At 35.8% G+C, this 21,874-nt stretch overlaps 1 protein-coding gene across 2 annotated transcripts; it reads left to right on the top strand.

Moving 5' to 3' along the window:
- The first annotated feature begins 1,215 nt into the window (after window positions 1-1,215).
- On the top strand, window positions 1,216-20,361 carry LOC123524463 (uncharacterized). Of its 2 annotated transcripts, XM_053538850.1 has the most exons (3): window positions 1,216-3,611; window positions 4,073-4,247; window positions 19,988-20,361. In XM_053538850.1, the coding sequence occupies exon 1, from the start codon at window positions 1,587-1,589 to the stop codon at window positions 2,952-2,954; it is 1,368 nt and encodes a 455-aa protein (XP_053394825.1). In that variant the 5' UTR covers window positions 1,216-1,586; the 3' UTR covers window positions 2,955-3,611; window positions 4,073-4,247; window positions 19,988-20,361. The 2 variants fall into 2 exon arrangements, with proteins under 2 accessions (XP_053394825.1, XP_053394824.1); XM_053538849.1 differs by having other exon boundaries at window positions 1,216-4,247.
- Window positions 20,362-21,874: the final 1,513 nt, after the last annotated feature.

Below are 21,874 nucleotides of genomic sequence, written 5' to 3'. Positions count from 1 at the left end.
GTCTAGGCTTCAAGGGTCCTTTATGTATCGTAGATAACCCTTCATCCAGTCTGCCTGGTGGTATCATTTCAAAGACATACTTTTTATCACTCTGTATTGGGGTTGAGGTTCCAATATCACTCAAGGACTTATCTATTTCTTGTTGTAACTTTGAAATCTCTCGTTCAAGTATCAAAATCCTGTTTTGTCTTCTCAACCTCTTCAACCATGGTTTCGTCGTGATGGGGCAACCCAAAAGTGTGCTCAGCCATCTTTTAGCGTGGATAAGATAGCCTATATGAAGCTATGAACTGCCCCCCGTTGGGCGCCAAATTTTGTAGTGAACACGGTCTAGCTCAGTGTATTAAATATCATATAAAATTTCTATGGGCTTCCTTGCCTACTGATTGAAACAAATGATTCTTAAAATGATTGGTAATATGTAAAATAATTAATGTGAATCAATCTATCTCAATTTAACTGATGACGAGCACTCAAAATTCGTGGATGGGATCTTGTAGTATGGTGATTCACAACAAACAATGCCTGAGGTGAATACCATACATTAAGATTTTACCTAAATACTACTAGATGTCAAGTTCCTATCGTCGTGGCCCTTAAACGAAACACAATGTTTTGAGTAAGAACTCAGACTATGATAGGAGGTCAAGAACCCAATAGTATATGGTAATTATTTCTTATTTATTATCGCTCCGCAGCTTGGCAGATTTATATTTACTTTGACGTTGTTGACTTCTCGGTAGCCAGGCAGGTTCTGATCTCTTCGTGGCGCTGGCCGCATATTTATAAGCTTCATCCAACTGTAATTAATGAGCGCTCAGTGATTATGACAAAATCAAGCTCCTTAGTACAATGATCATGGAAGTGCGTAATTTGTCCTTAATTTGTGTATTTTCCGTAATTAGAGTCTAAAACTGTCGTAATTAACGGGCCAGTAGATAGAACTTTCTTTTCTAGGAATTCGTGAAAGATTAGTGCTTATTTCATTTACTCTATCATCTAAAATATTGAATTTTGACGGATCATCGGCGGTTCGAATATGATTGGGTCTAACTATTCTATGTACGAATCATAAGGTATGCGGCAACTAAATTATATCAAACATCCTGATAGAGGCATCTCACCACACTATAATTAGTGCATATATTTATAGGACACTATTTTTGGCTATTCGACACGCGCATATAATTATAAGATAGGATTTTGTAAATTTGATATGTCTTTTGCATTTTAATCATATTTGTGAAACAATTCTATTTTAAGTAATTAGAAGAGTAGAATTTTATTCCAGATAATTTATAAAGGAAAAGTAGTTCCATCTGCGGATATATTTAGTGTATTTAATGTAATTAGGCTTTGCACGTTTTGACCCAGTAATTCAAGTGTGCTTTACTTTTTTCTTTTTTTTAAGTAAAAATTGTAATATTTCTTGAAATAACCTGCTTAGTAATCAAAAAGTGCATACATAATATACATGGATTAGTTGCTGCATAAAACATGTAAGTTGCAATAAATTATAGTACATAATGAACGCTGTTGAGAGATTTTCTATGTAAGCTAATCAAAACTTACTTAAGATTATTCTTATGAAATTGCATATTAAAATAAACAACAAAGTTACTAACTGGTTCGATTGCATGACAGGGGTAAAACAGGGAGACAATATTTCGCCGACAATCTTTTCCATCTTCATCAATGACCTAGTGAAAGAGGTCAATGACCTTGACCTCGGTTTTGACTTGGGAGAAAGAAAAGTATCTATGCTGCTCTATGCAGATGACATAGTCATGTTTGCTAAAACCAAGGAAGATTTACAAAGCATGTTAAACGTCTTACACAACTGGTGTAAGCGGTGGCGTGTCCTCATAAATACTGACAAATCCAAGTGCATGCACTTCAGGAAAGGTCGCACGGCACAAACTGATCAGATATTTACTGTTGGTGGAAACGTTCTAGAAATGGTTGAGACATACAAGTACTTGGGTGTTACATTTCATTATAAAGGTAATTTCTCCATAAACGCCGAGATTCTTGCTAAGGGCGCGGGTAGGGCACTGGGAAAGATTATTTCGAAAATTCATAATTTAAAGGATATTGGTCTGAAAACATTTGAAAAATTATACGTATCTGGCGTTACCCCCATTTTGGACTACTGCTCTGGAGTTTGGGGATACCGGAAATTCCAGACTATAGATAACATTCAACACAAGGCTATACGTTATTTTCTTGGTGTACACAGGTTTGCTCCCCTGATTGCTATTAATGGAGATATTGGATGGCTTCCCAGCAACTACCGTCGATGGTTGAACATGATCCGATACTGGAATAGACTTATAAACTTTGATGACCACCGTTTAACTAAATATGTTTTCAAACTTGACTATACGAACGGTCGTAGTAACTGGTGCAGTGAGTTAAAAGACGTTTTAATCAAATTAATCCTAAATGTTCACTACGAAAACAAAAGCGCCGTTAATCTACAGACAGTAAGTGAAAAACGGAACAATTATTTCAGTAACATATGGAGAAACAGTTTGCCGAATGTATCAAAACTGAGGACATATGCTAAATTTAAGAATGTTTTTAAGACTGAGAATTATACACTGCTTAATCTGAGAAAATATGAACGCTCTATGCTCACTCAATTTAGATGTGGTATTTTGCCCCTTAGGATTGAAACTGGACGGTACATTGGTGAACGCCCGGAGGATAGACTTTGTTCATTCTGTCAATCACGTTCCATTGAAGACGAGTGTCATTTTCTTATTAACTGTACATTCTACAGGGATATACGAACTGATATGTTCAGTGACCAACTTAACAAAAATAACTTTACCGTATTGAGTGATAGTGATAAACTGGTACAGCTCGTAAACAATTATCCTCGTAAAGTTGCAAAATTTATTGTTAAAAGCTACTTAAAGAGGAGAAAAGCAATATATAACACCAGATAAATTAAAACCAAATAATATGAGTAGAAAATTTACTTATTTTTCAGTATATTTATATGTATTTCTGTCTATTGAGTTTAAACAGTATTTATTAGATATTTCTGTGTATTTGCATTTACATTCATGATACGGTGATAAGTGCTTGTTATTACTATGTTGTAGTAGGAGTGATATTTAAATTATTGATTATCTCTCTTTAAAGTTTCAGAAAAATGCTCATTTCATGTGACATTACGCATGTTCTTTGTATTACATGGATGGTGACTTATAAGCCCATTGGGCCGGGTGTGTTTAACTGTTAAATATTGTATGTTATTATGTTTATATGCTCACACAGGTCACGTTAATAAACAAATTTCTTATCTTATCTTATCTTATTCTAGTTAAACTATTCTCGTTCGAGCTAGACATGAGCCGAGCAAAATAGTGCTCATTATCAACAATGTTTGCATCCTGAAGAAATGATTGTCGTTCATGGTTAAAATATGTACATTTAAGCAGATAATGCTGTTCCGAGCCTATAAGGCCGGAGTCACAGAGCCTGCAAATATTATCAAGGAAGGCTGTCGCACCCCAGCGGGCTGTTTCAATTGGAAGGCGGTGGTTACATGTTCTATACTTAAACATTCTAATAAAGTGTTCTTTTGGAAGAATTTTAAGGTACGGCTCCAATTCAATTTGCTTTTTAAAAGATGAGTAGATCTTGCCTTTATTGGATAATTGAAGTTGGGCTTGCCATTGTTGTTTATATTGATCTTGAAGTATTTGCTTTACTAATTTATATGTAATTTTATTGACAATTTGGTTTTGCTGATGCCAAATATCTGGTCTACCTATGCTCTGGAGAATTTCTCTTATCTTATTAATCCATTTGAAATTTAAATCGGGACGATTCAGCATGTAGATATAAATTTTGTGTGATAACTTGTCTTCTTTGCCCAAAACTAAGCGAGACCAGAATGAAATCATTTTAGTATATACATCAATATATATGGGATATCTCCCGAATTCTCCATAAAGCATATATTTAGGGGTACTTTTACGAGAGAATGATATTCTCCTAAGAAAGCTATTTTGAACTCTTTCTAACAAATCAAGGTTTTCATAACCAAATATTTCAGATCCATATGTCAAAATTGGTGCAACTGTATGGTCGAAAAGTTTAATGGTTAAGTCTGGTGGCAAATCAGCATTATTTGTTTTAGTAAAGAGGAGATAAAGGGCCTTTTCAGCCTGTTGGCTCACATGTTGTCGAGCTTTTAGAAACGATCCTGATGCAGAGAAAGTTAGTCCAAGGTAATGATACTTATCGGTTTTCTCGATAACGTTATTTCCTAATGAAAATTGAAAGCGTGCAACATTTCTGGCACCAAAAATGATACTTTTTGTTTTGTTTGGGTTCACAACAAGTTTCCACTGATTACAATAATTATTAAAACAGTTTAGGCAATTTTGAAAATCTACAGCGTTATTTGAAACTAAAATGGTGTCGTCTGCGTAGAGTAAAATAAGCAGTCTAAGCCAAGTTTGATCATTGAAAATATCATCATAATAGGCAAGTGATGCAAGATAAATTAAGTCTATCAACCTTTAATTAATTGGCAACATTCTCTTGCATGTTTTAGTATATTTTGTCCTTATAATGATAAACTGTACATGTTCAAATTATATCAATAAATTGAAATAATAACAAATTCTCGATTATCTAGTAAGTCGAAATGGTTTGATGAATCTTGTTACATATAGCAAAAAAATAATTTCAAGAAAGCAAGAAATACATTTGTGAAAGACAAAAATGAGGGAAATAGAATTAATTTTACAAGCATGCGTACTAAGTATAATAGAATAAGAAAAAAAAAAGGATAAATATGGTACGCTACTGGTTCCGTTTACTGAATTCTAATGAAAACTCACTACAAAAAAGAATTTATCATATGCTGCGTAACAATGCAAAAATTAACATAACTGTACTTAAAATAATTCAAACTGGGCGTTTCAAATATAAACGCTGTTAGAAAACCTGGGATTTTCGGGTATATGGATAAGTCATGATAGTAACAGTAATTATTTATCTACAGAGAATATTGGACAATTATTATCAAACTTGATATGCTAACATTAACAATTCTCAACGATTACTCTCTTTTAGTAGATTTAAACATTCCTTTAATCTTGAAAAATACTTAAATATAATTGAAGATAAAAAATTTCGAATTGCTCTTAGTAGATTTAGATTATCATCACATAATTTTGAAATAGAAAGAGGTAGATATCACTTTCTTCTTGTATGTCCGTTGTATAAAGAATTACGAAGAAAATATTTAAAACCATTTTACTGTAGATGGCTAACTCTGTATGTGATAATCTGATGTCTACATCAAATAAAAAGGAATTACTGAATCTGTCAAAGTTCATTTATTTTGCAAATAAACTTAGACAAGATATTGACAGTTAGTTTCATTTTTGAAGCAACATCATTTTTGAGTGATGAGTATAATTTTGTTTGTTTTTGATTTCCGTAAGATCAGTCAAGGTTTAGATTAATTAAAGCTTAATATACTACAGGTTAGCCAGTTAATCCATTTATATTTTAACACTTATTCCTGTCAATCAAAAGGTGTTGATTAAACACAACACTTATGAAGAGTTTAAAATATTGACCTGCAATGAAATGAATGACTTTCAAATAGTAATATTAGTTTATTTATTTATTTCAGTCTCATCAGCATACATAAATAACATCACAGTACATACATGTATTACATATAATAACATTAAACATATCGAATGCTGCCACTCAATACTGAGTTACCTGAGACTATAATATATCTTGTTAAATATATAAAAATATATCATAAAAATAAATTCCACATCATACTGCACTTATAAATACACATATTACACGTTATCACAATTGTACGGAAACGTATATTGACCCCCCTTATATATGCATCATATAACTTGAATATTAATGAAATATCTTGTTTCTAAGATATGAAACTAAATATATGCTATAACTTTTACCACAAATAATTCTTGTCAAATCATATAAAATGTTTTGATCGAACATGTTTATGTTTATAAACAGAAGTATGTATGTAACAGATGTATATATTGACTATGTTTGTAATCTCAAATGAAAGAAGTTACGTTTTATGAAGACAAATAACCCCTTCTTTAAAGATGATTTTTATCTCCGTAAATAAACATCTGTTAAGGTAGCAAGGTACACTTAGATGCGAAAATTTTGGGCACGGACGGTCTTACATGTAGCGAATCGCAATATTGCACTTCCCCTATGAGCAAAATTAGGGTGGCCATTTTATAAATTGCGTGCATGTTTTGTGCTTTTGATTAATGGCAAGATCAGGATTCTCATACAAGAATAAAGAAAGTTATCGAAACGGAAGGTTTACACCATCCATGAAAAATAGCATGCCAAAATCATCAATTTCGCGCCTTTTGAACAGCCTACAATGATCCCGCTGCAAGAACAATGTCCAATTTTATTGCATTTCTCAGTTTAATGGTCCTTACTGAACGTCAGGACATAAACGGAATGGGGGCCCATCCAGCTCGTTTTTTTCACAAAATATCGAAAATGTTCCCGAGTATCAATCAACAAGCACAGAACCCTTCCGTGATTTGAATTTTTCCGCGAAAAGGTGTCTCATTGATCATACAAAGCTACCAGCAGTTAGTTTTCCAACTGACATCAGAATTTTACATGTGTCGGCTGTATAAATTTTCTAAAGAATTAATAATCATTATCTCTCACCTTAATTTACAGACATCCAAAATCACGATGTTCTATTTCACGGTGTATGATCAATCCTATATTTTTGGTACAAAACTTGCGGTGCTTTCACTTTTTGGTATAAGCAACGAACTTTTACGTACAAAAAATGTAAACATGCTACGGAGCAGGAGGCGAGTACGTGGAAAAATACGATTTTAGAGACGTAAGTTGATTTTAATTATGTTATCACGGAACTTAAGTAACTTCTAAGCTTCCACCTGCATGAAAACGAAATGAAAAGCTTCAGCAGTTTTCGCTAAATAATCGTTACAGTTTGAGTACTGCTGTACAAATGACGCAAAAGTAAATCGTTTATTGCAATCCTTTTACAGATTCGTGATGTTTTGAGCACAATTTCGTACAGATATATTAAAATTTTATCCGTAGAAACAGTAGAAGAAAAGAAACCATTTTTTAAAATCAATTTATACTCTTAAAAACACGATTTCATCAATATATAAAGCACCTACATTTTACGTATAACACTGAACTGAGGCACCTCCGTTATTTTCCAAAATTTTAATGTAATATTTAGCAAATATGTTTTGTTTTTTCAGTGCCAAGACTGGTAAGCGGCGTTCATCGCTACTTTGGCTCCATACGCCAAAACGAAGATCATTGACAGACCGTGTAGATGTGGTAACTTAGAAAAACGCAGCTACGCTCTCCCTTGTACCGCTGCTTATCACACTATTTACAGAGTTAGATCTACTGTATGAAACACAAATATAGTCCGTGCATTTAGAATGCTAGTAAATGATTTGTTTAATAGACACTTTGTGTTGAAGAAACTAATTGTGCTGAGGGTACCAGTATTCTTAAACCTTGTGAAAATGTGGTTTCAAAGTTACGTAAAAAATCTTGACATTAACCTGTTGCAGAGGTGAATGTGAGTGTAAGGAAGGACAACTGCGTGGCGACTGCGCGATATACGCTGTGGAAGGCGAAGGGCAACAATTTAATTTAAATGTCATGTAACAGGATTACGCAAACTTTTTCTGTAAATTAGATGTTTCAGACGAGGCAGTCATGGTTTAGCCGTAATATGTACCATATACGCTGGTGTTCAAGCGAGAGATTCGGCCGGGAAATGTATCTCGTATTTCTTGTATTATATTAAGCATGATACTCTATATGAACCCAGTATACAAAACAAACAGACTGTGTCACCAAAGGACGAGTTTGAAAAATAGCCTATTTTGCTATTTGAGAAGTTTACATTATGTAATGGCAGTGGCTAGGATCACGGTACCGATTCTGTGATTACCGAAGTTCCGTATCTCCAGATAAACCCATGAGGACAGGCTAGGATTACGGAAGTATTTATGAGACATGAAATGTACACGTAAATATATACATTTATGTTGTTGTTAGCTTACTTATTTTACTTAAAATAGCGAGTTACATGTCTGCCGTTGAATTCTTCATTATCTGTTCGCCATTTTTGATTAAACCATTGCATGGAGGAAATATCGTTGTCATTCTCGAATGATTTAAGCTCAAAACATGGTAAATAAAACGCCTTTTTTTTCGTCATTGCCTTTTTCATTAAGGAATTTTTTATTAACTTTAAGCATGTTTTAACGTAAATTTCATGCTCATAAACTCTTAGCCTATCCTCATACATTTGTATATATAGGTTACACTGCCTTATGTAAACAACTGTTTAATAGCAAAGCTTGTATGTAGATCGGGGGGAACATTTTTAGCCCAAAAAAGGACTATTAAGTTAATCAATGTGATCATGAAAGTTTGTATAATGTATACTAATACAACTGAAATACAACATTGTATTATTTGTTCTCGATTGCGAATCAAGATAGATAAATTGAGAGAGTGTGTGTGTGTTCGGGTTTAACGTCTTTTTCAACACTTTTTCAGTTATATAAACGACGGTGTCTACTTGTAGCAGTGAGCACAGTGCCCAACTTTATAGTGTTGCCTCACTGGAATATCACGCCGTATAATACCCCACCCAGTCACATTATACTGACACCGGGCTGACCAGTCCTAGCACTATCCCCTTAATGCTACTATTAATGTACTATTTTTATGTCTTTGGTATGGCGCGGCCCGGAATCGAACCCACGACCTCCCGCACTCGAAGCGGACGCTCTACCACTAGGCTACCGAGGCGGTTAAAATTGACAGAGAGGGAGAGAGAGAAAGAGAGAGAGAGAGAGAGAGAGAGAGAGAGGGGGGGAAAGAGAGATCGCTATATCTACATTTACTCAGATACACCCAATGAACACACATACAAAGTTTGCGTCTCCTTTGACCTAGCGTCCGCCTTCAGAGCGGGAGATCGAAGTTCGAATCCCGTCAGGCCGCCTGAACTACAAGGATAGGATTCGGGAGGTAATGCGCACAGAAAAAATGTGTCTCATAGTCCAAATTTGACTTGACCATTCAATAAGTCGACACTATAAGAAACAAAGTCTTATACAAAAATTAAAAACTGGCACGCGCATGTATTGACAAATAGGCCTATATGCCGAAGGATAAAGGAAGGATTTTTCCAGCCAGAAACAGTCGCCCCTCACAAATACCTCTCAAAATTAATGTTTCCTAATCTCTGGGACGAAATATTTGTGGCATAATATAGGTGCCTTTATACAAAAAATATAGTTGACTTACTAAAAACTAAATTTTGCAAGATTTTTGCATTTGCGAGAAGCTATTTCCGCTATTTTTATGTATAAACAGCATTCTAATATTAAATACCATATAATTAAACATCCGAACAATACCAAAATACCAAGATTCGTATTTTAAATGCATTTTCAACACACATGTTACCTTCCTCTACTATGACATGAAACTGAAAACACATTTTATTTCATACATTGGATACAAAGTTTGGCAAAATACTGTGTCGATTACATTTTTACATCTTCGATTTGTTCCGTAAAACCATCCACGATATGAAATAAAGACGAATTTAAGAATAAAGGGATGATAAATAAGGTCACTACATTTCCGACTTATCTTGTTTATCCATGGCTAATAGGAAAGGTTAGGTGCTTGTACGCACCAGTGAGTTGAAGACGCGACTTTTATACCAACAATATAGGATTGATCATACACCGTGTATTTATAACAAATATTGACGGGGGCCAAAATTCGAAAGTGTACCCTGCTACCTTAAGTATTCGTTTATAATTACAAAATTACGTCACCAGCGCGCGCGTTTCCCTGCAGTCAAGAGGGAAGATGGCTCACCGCACCCCAATGAAATATTTCTTGAACTGGGTCTGCTATACATACACTTTGTATTCTTAAAACGATAGCTGACATCAGACATACTATTGTATTTTACTAAATCTCAGATCTCCTAATGCAGCTTTAGTAAATATAAATAAATTTTGAATTCTTCGTTCGAAAAGAAAGAAATTGCTTCTAAAACCCTTTGCCATTGGTTTCTATGGAGGATGATTTCTGCCATTTCGTGTTGGCGGGGCGAAAACACGAAAACTCGACAAAAGGCTAATTTCTCGTGTTTTCGTGTTGTCGTGTCGGCGGGGCGAAAACGCAAAAACCGGCACATTTTACGCGAAAATTCGACGTTTAGAGGACGCCGACACGACAAATTTATCTGTCGAGTTTTCGTGTTGGCGGGTATATGTCGTGTTGGCGCCCTTTATTTGTCGTGTTTTCGTGTTTTTGCACCGCCAACACGAAAACATGACAAATACCTTATCTGTCCAGTGTTTGTGTTTTCTCCCTGCCTACACGAAAACACGACAAATACATTACTTTTGAGTTTACGTGTTTTCGCCCCGCCGACATGACAACATGAAAAACGCTACAAATACTTTTCAGACATCGTAGAGTTACTCTCCTTTTAAAATGTTGTCAAATAGTTTTCATACATAAAACATGTGATATTTAACATTTTCCAGCTTTTTAATGGTGGAGGAAGACCCCAGTTGCCCCTCCGTGCATTATTTCATCACGAACGGGCACCTGGGTAGAACCATCGACCTTCCGTAAGCCCGCTGGATGGCTTCCTCACATGAAGAATTCAACGCCACGAGTGAGGCTCGAACCCACATCGATGAGGGGCAAGTGATTTGAAGTCAGCGACCTTAACCACTCGGCCACGGAGGCCCCTTCGTACTTAAATAACACTTTGATAAATGCGCGTAATGGATAATTATCAAAACATGTCATTCGATCAGATTACTTATTTATGTGGAATAAATAAATAACTTAACGGAAAAATTCGCTTATGTAGTGCTGTACATATAAACTAAAACAACAGCTATTGATAATTTGCTAAATATTTAGAAACACAGCTTACTTTATATATTAAGGCCATACCAAATTGATTAATAGTTCTTCGGAAAATTTTCAGAAAAATAGGAGCGAGCGAGCGAAATTTTTATTTTTTTGTTTTTTCTCAATTTTGATTTTTTCAGAGGCGGGTAGATTTAACATGGAGCGAGCGGGCTTTTTTTATTTTTTTACCACAGCTTGGACCCTTGAGGAAGCGGTTATGATTATACATGAAGTTAACATTTCTTTAGAAATAACACATAAAACAAACATTTACAGTGTGGGTAACACAGTATATAGCTTTTCTATATGTTTTAAAGACTACATGAATGATTTTGCAAATAAATTCTTGCCAAAACTCACTGAATCACTTTTTTTTTGTAATTATAATTACTAAGGGATCAGTGTCTTATTTTCAATTTTGATTTTTCTACATTAATCTGAAGGCGTGCCTATTTAACGGCACAAAACGAAGAATATTTATGACAAAACAGGCACATGTGTGGAATAACATTTCTTCTGAAACACAGATGGCTTTGACACATGAACATCTTTGTGCCCCTAGTGGAACTCCAACCCATAGAGGTTTGGGGAAGTAATAAACCACTTGACCAGTGAGACCAAACGGAGTTGGGCATACAGATGCTTCGACATTGTTCGAATCCCTTTGGAATAATTTCTTAAAAGATCAGGCTAGCTTAAGTTTTGGTGGTAGAGATTCATCTCAGGCAAAAATGATAAGATGGACAAAGAATGATCCCAATATGGCCACCCTTAAAAGTGTTGTTTGTTGTGCTTTGACTGAACTAGAAATTTAGAGTTGGGGAGGTCTGTTTTCTTTTTTTTCAGTTTCTCTCGTTCAGTCAATTCACAGCCAATTATTATAAAAACAGGCAAAATTGGGGATACAAAAGGACAGATTTTGTCAGAAATTATTTTCATATCCACATTACTTATTTGAAAAGCTAAACAATTTTTAAATTGACTAAATGCATTTTGACAGAATATCTGACTGCTGTACTAATTAAAGAAGTTACGTTCAAAACGATTTGGCCGAGGGCGAGACAATGTGATAGGTCGGTCAGGATCTGTGAACAAATATTTTTTTAAGATAGTAGTCGGCCTCAGCTTTGGGCTCTAGATCTTACATGCTGAACTAAACAACTGACAACAAATGGTTTGAAAACTTTATATCTGAACAATATTTCCAAATATTTTTAACTGCATCCCCCTTGCACGTCTTAGAATCGGGCTTCGTTTTTTAGAATGCGCCTACTTCATTACCTACCGGCACATCGAAGGCCATGTGTGGCACTAGCACAGACATTCCAGATTTAAAATAAATGATGAATAACGCCATAATTCCTGACTTTTTGAGTTTTGGTCATCAGATTACATGTATTACGGACGCATGAAATCCGATCAATATCACTTTGACGCATTAAAACAGCGATAAAACCTGTTTTGCCGATATTATTCCGGGCCGCGTAATCGGAAAAAAAATATTTTTTTCGGAGATTTTTATGTACGTGCGGGCGGGTGATTTTTATTTTTTTTTTCTCGGGAATGAAATTATTGATGCGGTAGTTCCGACGAACGACATATCAATTTGGTATGGCCTAAAAATATACATAATCATTTGAAGGACTACTTTCACATTCACCAATACATATAACTTGATTAAACCTTTCCATTCGTTTTATATATTTTAAATATAAGGGGGGTCAATATACGTTTCCGTACAATTGGGCTATCATTATTATACTAAAGGATGAACATATACCCTCTAATTATATTCCCTAGTTAATATTTACATCTACTATTGTAATCTAAATCTACTCACATTTTTCATAATTATATTGCATAATTAAAGCTTGAATCCATTTGTATGACATAGAAAACAATTAATCATTAAGAAGTCTAAACAACTGACATTTAAAAAGATGAATTGATTAAGTTGACTACATGTACGTTACCCTAAATTCAGTGTACATTTTATAGAATTATGGTCCGAAAAGAAACAAATTATCTTCATAAATGCCCTAACAACCTATATAAAAAAGATTTTAAATACCAAATAGCAAAATATTTCACGATATTTTCAGTATATTAAAAATTGGGGGTGAAAGTCTAGGGTTTGTAAAATTGGAGGTGAAAAGTCTTGTGAGGAAATGTCTTGGGGAGGAGAAGTCTTAGGGGTGAAAAGTCTGGAATTCGTTTACCCACAGTGCACAATCACGTGACTTGTGACGTTTCAACAGGGGTATCACGCCAAGCAGAATTTGTAAACAAAACTATGTTTTTGAAGGTAAAGGTTTTTAAAGATATATTTTTGTAAAATGACACCTAGCTGGTGCAAGTCCTTATATCAATGAGTACCTCCGGTGATATAACACATGTCCGTTTCTGCTTTAGTTTTGCTGGTAACCCGGACAAACCGCAATGCTTCCACAGCAAGCGTATTTTCAAATGACTTGAAAATCAAACCCAAGCGACTGTTCCTTGATAAACGACCAACTAGTTGTCACCGCTGCGTTCTCCTTGATATCTAATATCATTTTGGTAGGATTTTCACTCAAAGAATGGCGTATTTCGGGATAGGTCGCCGAACTCGAAAAATGTCCGTTCTAAAATTCAAAAGCTCTCACAGAAAGCACTATTTTAAATCGCGATTTTCTCGTTCCTTTCATTGAATGCAATACCGCAATTAACGCAGGTTCTTTTTTTCCTACCAACGCAATATTTTGTAAAGTTTACTGCACGTGGATAGTGATATTTTCTAGAAAATGTGGGCCTCTCAAAACGTGCTCCCACAGCCAGTTACTTTAGACCAATGCTGTCACATCAACCACAAATCTTAAGCTGACAGTTTAACCACTTTCTACTGCTAATTTTGCCAAGAAGATAAAACAAAATGATTCTTATGGAATCGTTCCACCAATTATTTACTGTATCTCGCACTTGTGTAAAATGTCGATAAAATCCATGGAGACCTATTGATTTTTCCATTTCCTCGCCATGTATCCAACTGAATCTAAATAACGCTAATTATTGAAAAACCAATAAAATACATTTATTGATTAACATTATAATTAATATCACATGCATTGATCCATCTCGTTGTTATAGGATCCAGTCAGTCCTCTGTGTTACCAAATCATTTTGTTTCTTATATGTTAACTTAACAGGCACGCTTATCATGATTATCGTTAATTTTCTTGAAAAACTATTCTACTATTTCAAGTGCCCTCTATGTGCCCCGATTATGATAAGCCACTTGGTCAGTTGTTTACTGGACATGCATGCAGCAGCATCGTTGTTAATGTAGCTGATAAAAATTAATGTTAGACATAACAATTGTCTTGGACAATACTACGTTGTCTCTCTTTTCTTGATTTCAAAGGAGTAGCAATGGATATACATATAAACATAGTGATGAAATTAAACATGTATGTATTAAATATGTATGGAAAAGTAAAACTTGAAATAGATTACTATTTCAAGTGCCCTCTATGTGCCCCGATTATGATAAGCCACTTGGTCAGTTGTTTACTGGACATGCATGATGAAGTCAGATGTTCATGAGCGTAGCCTAGGTGTAAAGTAGCTATCCAGCCTATGTTGAAGTTTTGGACATATACATTTTTTTTCTTAAAAAAAAGAGAAAGAAATAGAAATATGTCAGTGCATGTGTTGATAACACATTGTTATTGTGTCTTTCTCCTTTCCCTCTAACATTTTAAGAAAGCTCACAGTTTTCTTATACCCAATACTATAATATGAGGGGAAAGAGAGGACACTTGAAATAGATTACTATTCAACATTCTTCTTCATGCATAAAAGCAAAACCATTTTACGAAATGTCGATATTTCGGACAATAATTTCATTTACTTCAATGTAATGGCTGTTTCGCATACGCACCAAAACTGAACAGGGAAAAACATAGAATGCAATGCAGCTAACGAGAGTTCCAGAATGGCAAAGGAAGCTGAAACGAAAACGTGCTTGAATTGAGAACAAATTCTCTGTATAAACATCACCTTTTCCTAAAACTAGTCTAATCTTTCTTTGCTCATACAAATACAATGTAGTAAAACAACTGTACAGAATCCTCGTGATTCGCATGTTTATAAATCACATGTACCCATTTCATTAGCCGGTGGCAACGTAGTGCCTTTGTATGATTGAATACCATAACAGTAACATAATTATCATCGCCATCCATAGACACAGGAATTTATATATGTTTGTGAAAGCATTAGCCTCTTCCGAAACGTTTTTATAAGAAAATATAGAAGTCGCTAGGAAACCCGCCCGACAGTCCTCGTTTATAAAACAGCTAACTTACTAACTGTAGTTTTTACACTCTTTTTCTGTGCAAAGCTATGACACAAAATTGCTAGCTATGGTGGCTGATTTCTGCCAGTGTCGTTCTGTCGTTCTGGCGCCCCCGCCATAACGAAAGAACGACGTTTTCCTCTTTTGGCGTTGTCTCGTTCTGTCGTTCTGGCGCCCCCGCCATAACGAAAGTACGACGTTTTCCTCTTTTGGCGTTGTTTCGTTCCCTCGTTCTGGCGCCCCCGCCAAAACGATGTAACGAAGAATGCAACGCGACAGAACGAAAGAACGACACATTGATTAGAACGATATTTTCACATTTGGCGTTGTTTCGTTCCGTCGTTGTGGCGGGGGCGCCAGAACAAAAGAACGCCAAGACGACGTTTTTTAGGGTGCCGTTTATAAGTGTCGTTCTTTCGTTCTGTCGCGTTGCATTCTTCGTTATATCGTTTTGGCGGGGGCGCCAGAACGAGGGAACGAAACAATGCCAAAAGAGGAAAACGTCGTTCTTTCGTTATGGCGGGGGCGCCAGAACGACAGAACGAGACAACGCCAAAAGAGAAAAACGTCGATCTTCCGTTATGGCGGGGGCGCCAGAACGACAGAACAACACTGGCAGAAATCAGCCACCATAGCTAGCCCAACATGTATTTAAGCTGTTGCGCACGTGTTTTGTCTGTTTTCCTATCGAATTGTTTGGTTAGATAGCCAAAATCAATAAGGATTAATGAGGATATGTATCAAAGCAATGTTAAACTCTAAAAATCAAGGACATCGTTTTTCTCTCAAATATTATGTGAAGAAAACATTACATTTCCATGATTGATTGATTTGATACCTTCTATTAGTTTCAAATCATGTTTTGTCGCCTAGAAATTGTAAAAGATCAATATAGATCTTCTATACATTTTCGTCAACTGATCGGCAAATCCGAATATTTGGTTGAACGTGGGCTTAAGTTGTAAAGAGCCAGTCTAAACGAATGAAAGCACGACTTAAATATGCGTTAAATATTCGGTAAACTTATACGCCATAAAGGATTTCCAAATGGATCGAGAAGCAGACGATCATTTTGGCGGGAAAACAACACGTGCCTTCCATGATGCTCCTTTTGTATTGACCGCGTGTTTACAGCAAATTTAGTATTTGCATTATATCTTTTGATTGTTCAAGTGTTGTCTCGGTACAACTAAATTCATGTGAAATCCAATTGGGAAAGGAATATATGTCAAATAAGAGTGAGTGAGTTGAGTTTTACGGCGAATCGACACAAAATGGTCATATATCGCCGAGAAGAAGCCATATTGCGAACGCCAACTGTAAAGCATAAACATTTATGTAAAAATGTAAAACGTACCTAAAAACATCCATGTAAAAATGTAAAGCACACTGCATATCTAAAATCATCCACGTAAAAATGTAAAGCATATCTAAAATCATCCATGTAAAAATGTATATACGTATGTGTTAAATTACCAGCTGCAAACAAAATAATATTGCAAAAGATGTAAATAAAAATATGAAATGTTAGATTTTTAGCTCACCTGAGCACAAAGTGCTCAAGGTGAGCTTTTGTGATCGCCCTGTGTCCGTCGTCGTCAGTCGTCCGTCGTCCGTCCGTCGTCGTCAACAATTTGACTGTTAACACTCTAGAGGTCACAATTTTGGCCTAATCTTAATGAAACTTGGTCAGGATGTTACCCTCAAAAAAGTCTTGGAAAGTTCGATATTGGGTCATCTGGGGTCAAAAACTAGGTCACCAGGTCAAATCAAAGGAAAAGCTTGTTAACACTGTAGAGGTCACAGTTTTGACCCAATCTTAATGAAACTTTGTCAGAATGTTACCCTCAATAAAATTTTGGATGAGATAGTTTGATATTGGGTCATCTGGGGTCAAAAACTAGGTCACCAGGTCAAATCAAAGGAAAAGCTTGTTAACACTCTGAGGTCACAATTTTGACCAATCTTAATGAAACTTGGTCAGAATGTTACCCTCAATAAAACCTTGGACAAGTTCGATATTGGGTCATCTGGGGTTAAAAACTAGGTCACCAGGTCAAATCAAAGGAAAAAGCTGTTAACACTCTAGAGGTCACAATGTTGGCCCAATTTTGATGAATCTTGGTCAGAATGTTACTCTCAATAAAATCTTGGATGAATTCGATATTGGGTCATCTGGGGTCAAAAACTAGGTCACCAGGACAAATCAAAGGAAAAGCTTGTTAACACTGTAGAGGCCACACTTATGACCATATCTTAATGAAACTTGGTCAGAATGTTACTCATGATGATCTCAAAGTCCAGTTTGAATCTGGGTCATGTAGGGTCAAAAACTAGGTCACCAGGTCAAATCAAAGGAAAAGCTAGTTAACACTTTAGAGGCCACATTTATGACCATATCTTAATGAAACTTGGTCAGAATGTTAATCTTGATGATCTATAGGTCGTGTTCAAATCTGGGTCGGGTGGGATCAAAAACTATGTCACCGGGTCAAATCAAAGGAAAAGCTAGTTAACACTCTAGAGGCCACATTTATGACTGTACCTTCATGAAGCTTAGTCAGAATATTAATCTTGATGATCTTTAGGTCAAGTTCGAATCTAGGTCATGTGGGGTCAAAAACTAGGTCACCGGGTCAAATCAAAGGAAAAGTTTGTTAACACTCTAGAGGCCACATTTATGACTCTATCTTCATGAAACTTAGTCAAAATGTTAATCTTGATGATCTTTAGGTCAAGTGCGAATCTGGGTCATATGGGGTCAAAAACTAGGTCACCAGGTCAAATCAAAGGAAAAGTTTGTTAACACTTTAGAGGCCACATTTATGACCATATCTTAATGAAACTTTCTTGATGATCTTTAGGGCAATAGGTCAGGTGAGCGATACAGGGCCTTCATGGCCCTCTTGTTTGATAAATTCCTATCTGTTTTAAAAACGATAAAATGTTTCCGACTGAAACGTTTTCAAATAACTCTTTCATTGATTGAACGTCATAATATGTACTGCGTTGTGTAGCAAAGTCCACACAGTCGATTGAAATATGTTTAATAGTTAGCTTCTTGGAAAAATTAACAGTAGAAAGTGGTTAAACTGTCAGCTAAAGATTTGTGCTTGATGTGACAGCATTGGTCTAAAGTAACTGGCTTTGAGAGCATGTTTTTGAGCTACCCACATTTTCTAGAAAATATCACTATCCACGTGCAGTACACTCTACAAAGTATCGCGTTGGTAGGCAAAAACGTTACCTGCGTTAATTGCGGCATTGCATTCAACGAAAGGAACGAGAAAATCGCGATTTAAAACAGTGCTTTCCGTGAGAGCTTTTAGACTTTGGAACGGGCATTTTTCGAGTTCGGCGATCTATCCACAAATACGCCATTTTTTTTGAGAGAAAATCCTACCAAAATGATCTTAGATATCAAAAGAACGCAGCGGTGACAACTAGTTGGTCGTTTATCAAGGAACAGTCGCATGGGTTTGATTTTCAAGTCATGTGAAAATACGCTTGCTGTGGAAGCATTGCGGTTTGTCCGGGTTACCAGCAAAACTAAAGCAGAAACGGACATGTGTTATATCACCGGAGGTACTCATTGATATAAGGACTTGCACCAGCTAGGTGTCATTTTACAAAAATATATCTTTAAATACTTTACCTTCAAAAACATGGTTTTGTTTACAAATTCTGCTTGGCGTGATACCCCTGTTGAAACGTCACAAGTCATGTGATTGTGCACCGTTTACCGGTGTTACTGTAAAATGTGAGAGACGTTCAAATTACTTACCAAGATATCCCCTGTTTAACTTGTACCCTAAATGGTGACAATGTAATGATAAAGCAGAACATACTGTTCATACTGTTGTAGAGGCCACATATGAATAAATCCATATAAACGTATCGTTTCTGACGGCCATTTTCTTTGTGTTCTCCCAAATTCTTCAGTAGCAACTTCCAATTATTTATTTTATTATTAAAACAATATTTATTATTATATATCATGTCTAATAAATGCAGTATCAAACATGCACAATAAAAACAGAATCAAATTTAAAAGCAGAAGTACACACATCGATTTGATTTAACAATACATAGGTAGATCTATAAAATATCACATCTGTACATGTAACATATATACGGAAATTAAACATATGTAAATATCATTTCATAAAGTGCCATGTAAAAATGTTACAACATAAGTAAATCATTGTTAAATGTAAGCATGTTTAAAAATGTAAATCGTTGTTGTATGTAAAGATATTAATACATAATAAAAGATGACACAGATTCTATATAAATAATTATTGCGATATGGAAAATGTAAACGTATGTACATAGACTGACATATGTAAAGATGTTAAAAACATATGTAAATATATTCATAAAATTATCACAGTCGCAAGTAAAAATATGTATAATATTTTCCAAAAATTATATACTGTATATTAGTTTTAAAAAGATGTAAATCAATTGACTTAAAACCAACAATATTGTAAAATCAAATCGACAGTTGTATTAAGTCTTTTACAATGTACAAAAATATATATACATGTGAAAAATGATATCATGTTCAGAAGACCATCTGTTCAAATGTTAATAAATTAAATTGTACCTTTGTTTCAGGGTAATCAGACTTTTATTGTGCCAGCTATACACTACCACCCCAAAAAATGGAGCTCCCAACAAGAGGACACGGCGTGTATATAGCATGACACTTTCAAAGCTGCTGAAAACAAAAAATACAATTTAATCATCAACTTTTGTCCGTTTAATTGTCGTAGTTTTTGCATTGACCTTTCGTTTCCTTTGACCTGGTTTTCTACCGTGCGTATGCGGCGAGATTCTGCCAAACGGAATTCACCGGTACTAAGATGCAGGGTCAAACGGCAGATTGAGTGACGACTCCCAGGATCTTAATGTCAAAGTAACCTGCAAGTTGAGTGGCACGAGTTTTATATTTGTACATTACAAAATGAGTGGACAATGTATATACAGTTTTTTGTTTTTGTTCTTGCTGTTGTTTTAAGCCTTACAGTCTCGTATTGGATAGGTTGTGTGGAGGCCAGGGGTCGCCACACATGACACCAAGCGTATTTTGCGTTATTCGGGCATCTCCGTACCTTACATGTGAGGGGTTGCGGGGTAACTTGCAATAATATACTGTTGCAAGTTACCCCGCAACCCCTCATATGTAAGGTACGGAGATGCCCGAATAACGCAAAAATGCGTGTGAGGCAAGGGAGGAAGGGGTGCAGGGTAAACCAAGGTAACAAAAAAAAAAAAAAAAAAAAAAAAAAAAAAACACGTGGTTATCGTAACGTAACCAACGATTGCACACATCGTACCCAGTCCCCTGGCTAGCGGGTCAACGACTGTTCCCGCTTATCTATGACTTCCCTATACATTGCATGTTCGGGGCTCCGGTGGGTAACTTGCAATAATATACTAAGTAAAGCAGATCTAAGATCCTTGTATTGACCCTCGACAAGGTAGTATAGAGAATCTACCAAGTCTGAGATTTGCTTTGACTTCCAGTCAACTGTCTGTTTAAGTACATGATTGACCGACTTACAGTTGTTATTTGTCCAATTGTGGTCAATCTTGTCATTTCTGGCAGGCGCATTAACCTTTTCTTTTAGGTGTGGCCGAAGCCTGTCCCTGAAGTATATGACAAAGTTTTCTGAAATAGCCGTGCATTCAGTCTCTAGTTGGTCATACTTTTCGTCAATGCAGATGCTGTCATCTGCGTCTATGATACCGTCATTTCCAAAGATTTTGTCAAGTATCATATTTTTGTCCCTTAAGTTAACCGCGTCGTCAGTGAGCTTTTGCTTGGAATTTTCTCTCAGATGTCGGGTACGGAGGACATGGGTTGCTTCAGGAAAAGCAGTTGTTACTGCTTTGACTAGAGCACGTTCGTCGTCACTGCCTATGACCAGTTTATGCAATGTTGTATCAATGACCTTCATTTTAAGATGATGGAAAAAGTGGCAGTATGATTCAAAGTCGGAATTGTCATGTATGTACATTGGACCGAAGAACAAGGGGGTTGATTGGTGTAATTCCTAACAACAGTTACTTGTTTAAAACATCTGAAAGTCACGTGCATATCACATAGGTTGAACGTCAGGTCAACACCTTAAACAGTATGACCTGCACAACACAATTTCTTTAAGTCCGTAATTTGTTCGTCCGTATAAAGAATAATACATGGTGTTTTTCCATTAGTTCTAACTATTGACCTAACAAATTTGCCATTCCCTGACACCATGTTCTGTAAGATATTTATTTGATCGGCTACATTTTTCTTAGGTCCAGACTTAGGATTTTCTTTTTGTAACATATACTTTTTTTTGTCTCTGATCTGTTGTAAACCAGAGGATCTGGTGACCTCGTCATGCTTATGTTTAAGCGTGTCATAGATCTTCTTTGGTTTTTCTTTTTTTATTTTAAGTCGGAAGCCTCATCCATAACATAATCAGGAGTCCGGATATACTCTGTCTTTTTCTG

The sequence above is a fragment of the Mercenaria mercenaria genome, chromosome 3 (genome assembly GCF_021730395.1).
Source record: "Mercenaria mercenaria strain notata chromosome 3, MADL_Memer_1, whole genome shotgun sequence".
In the NCBI taxonomy this organism is placed as follows: Eukaryota; Metazoa; Mollusca; class Bivalvia; order Venerida; family Veneridae; genus Mercenaria; species Mercenaria mercenaria.
The sequence above is the reverse complement of the archived record's forward strand: the minus strand, read 5'-3'. Positions and strand labels throughout refer to the sequence as shown.

Excerpts from the sequence above, each read along its gene's own strand:
- LOC123524463 (XM_053538850.1), top strand. The coding sequence starts at position 1,587 with ATGAAATTGCATATTAAAATAAACAACAAAGTTACTAACTGGTTCGAT.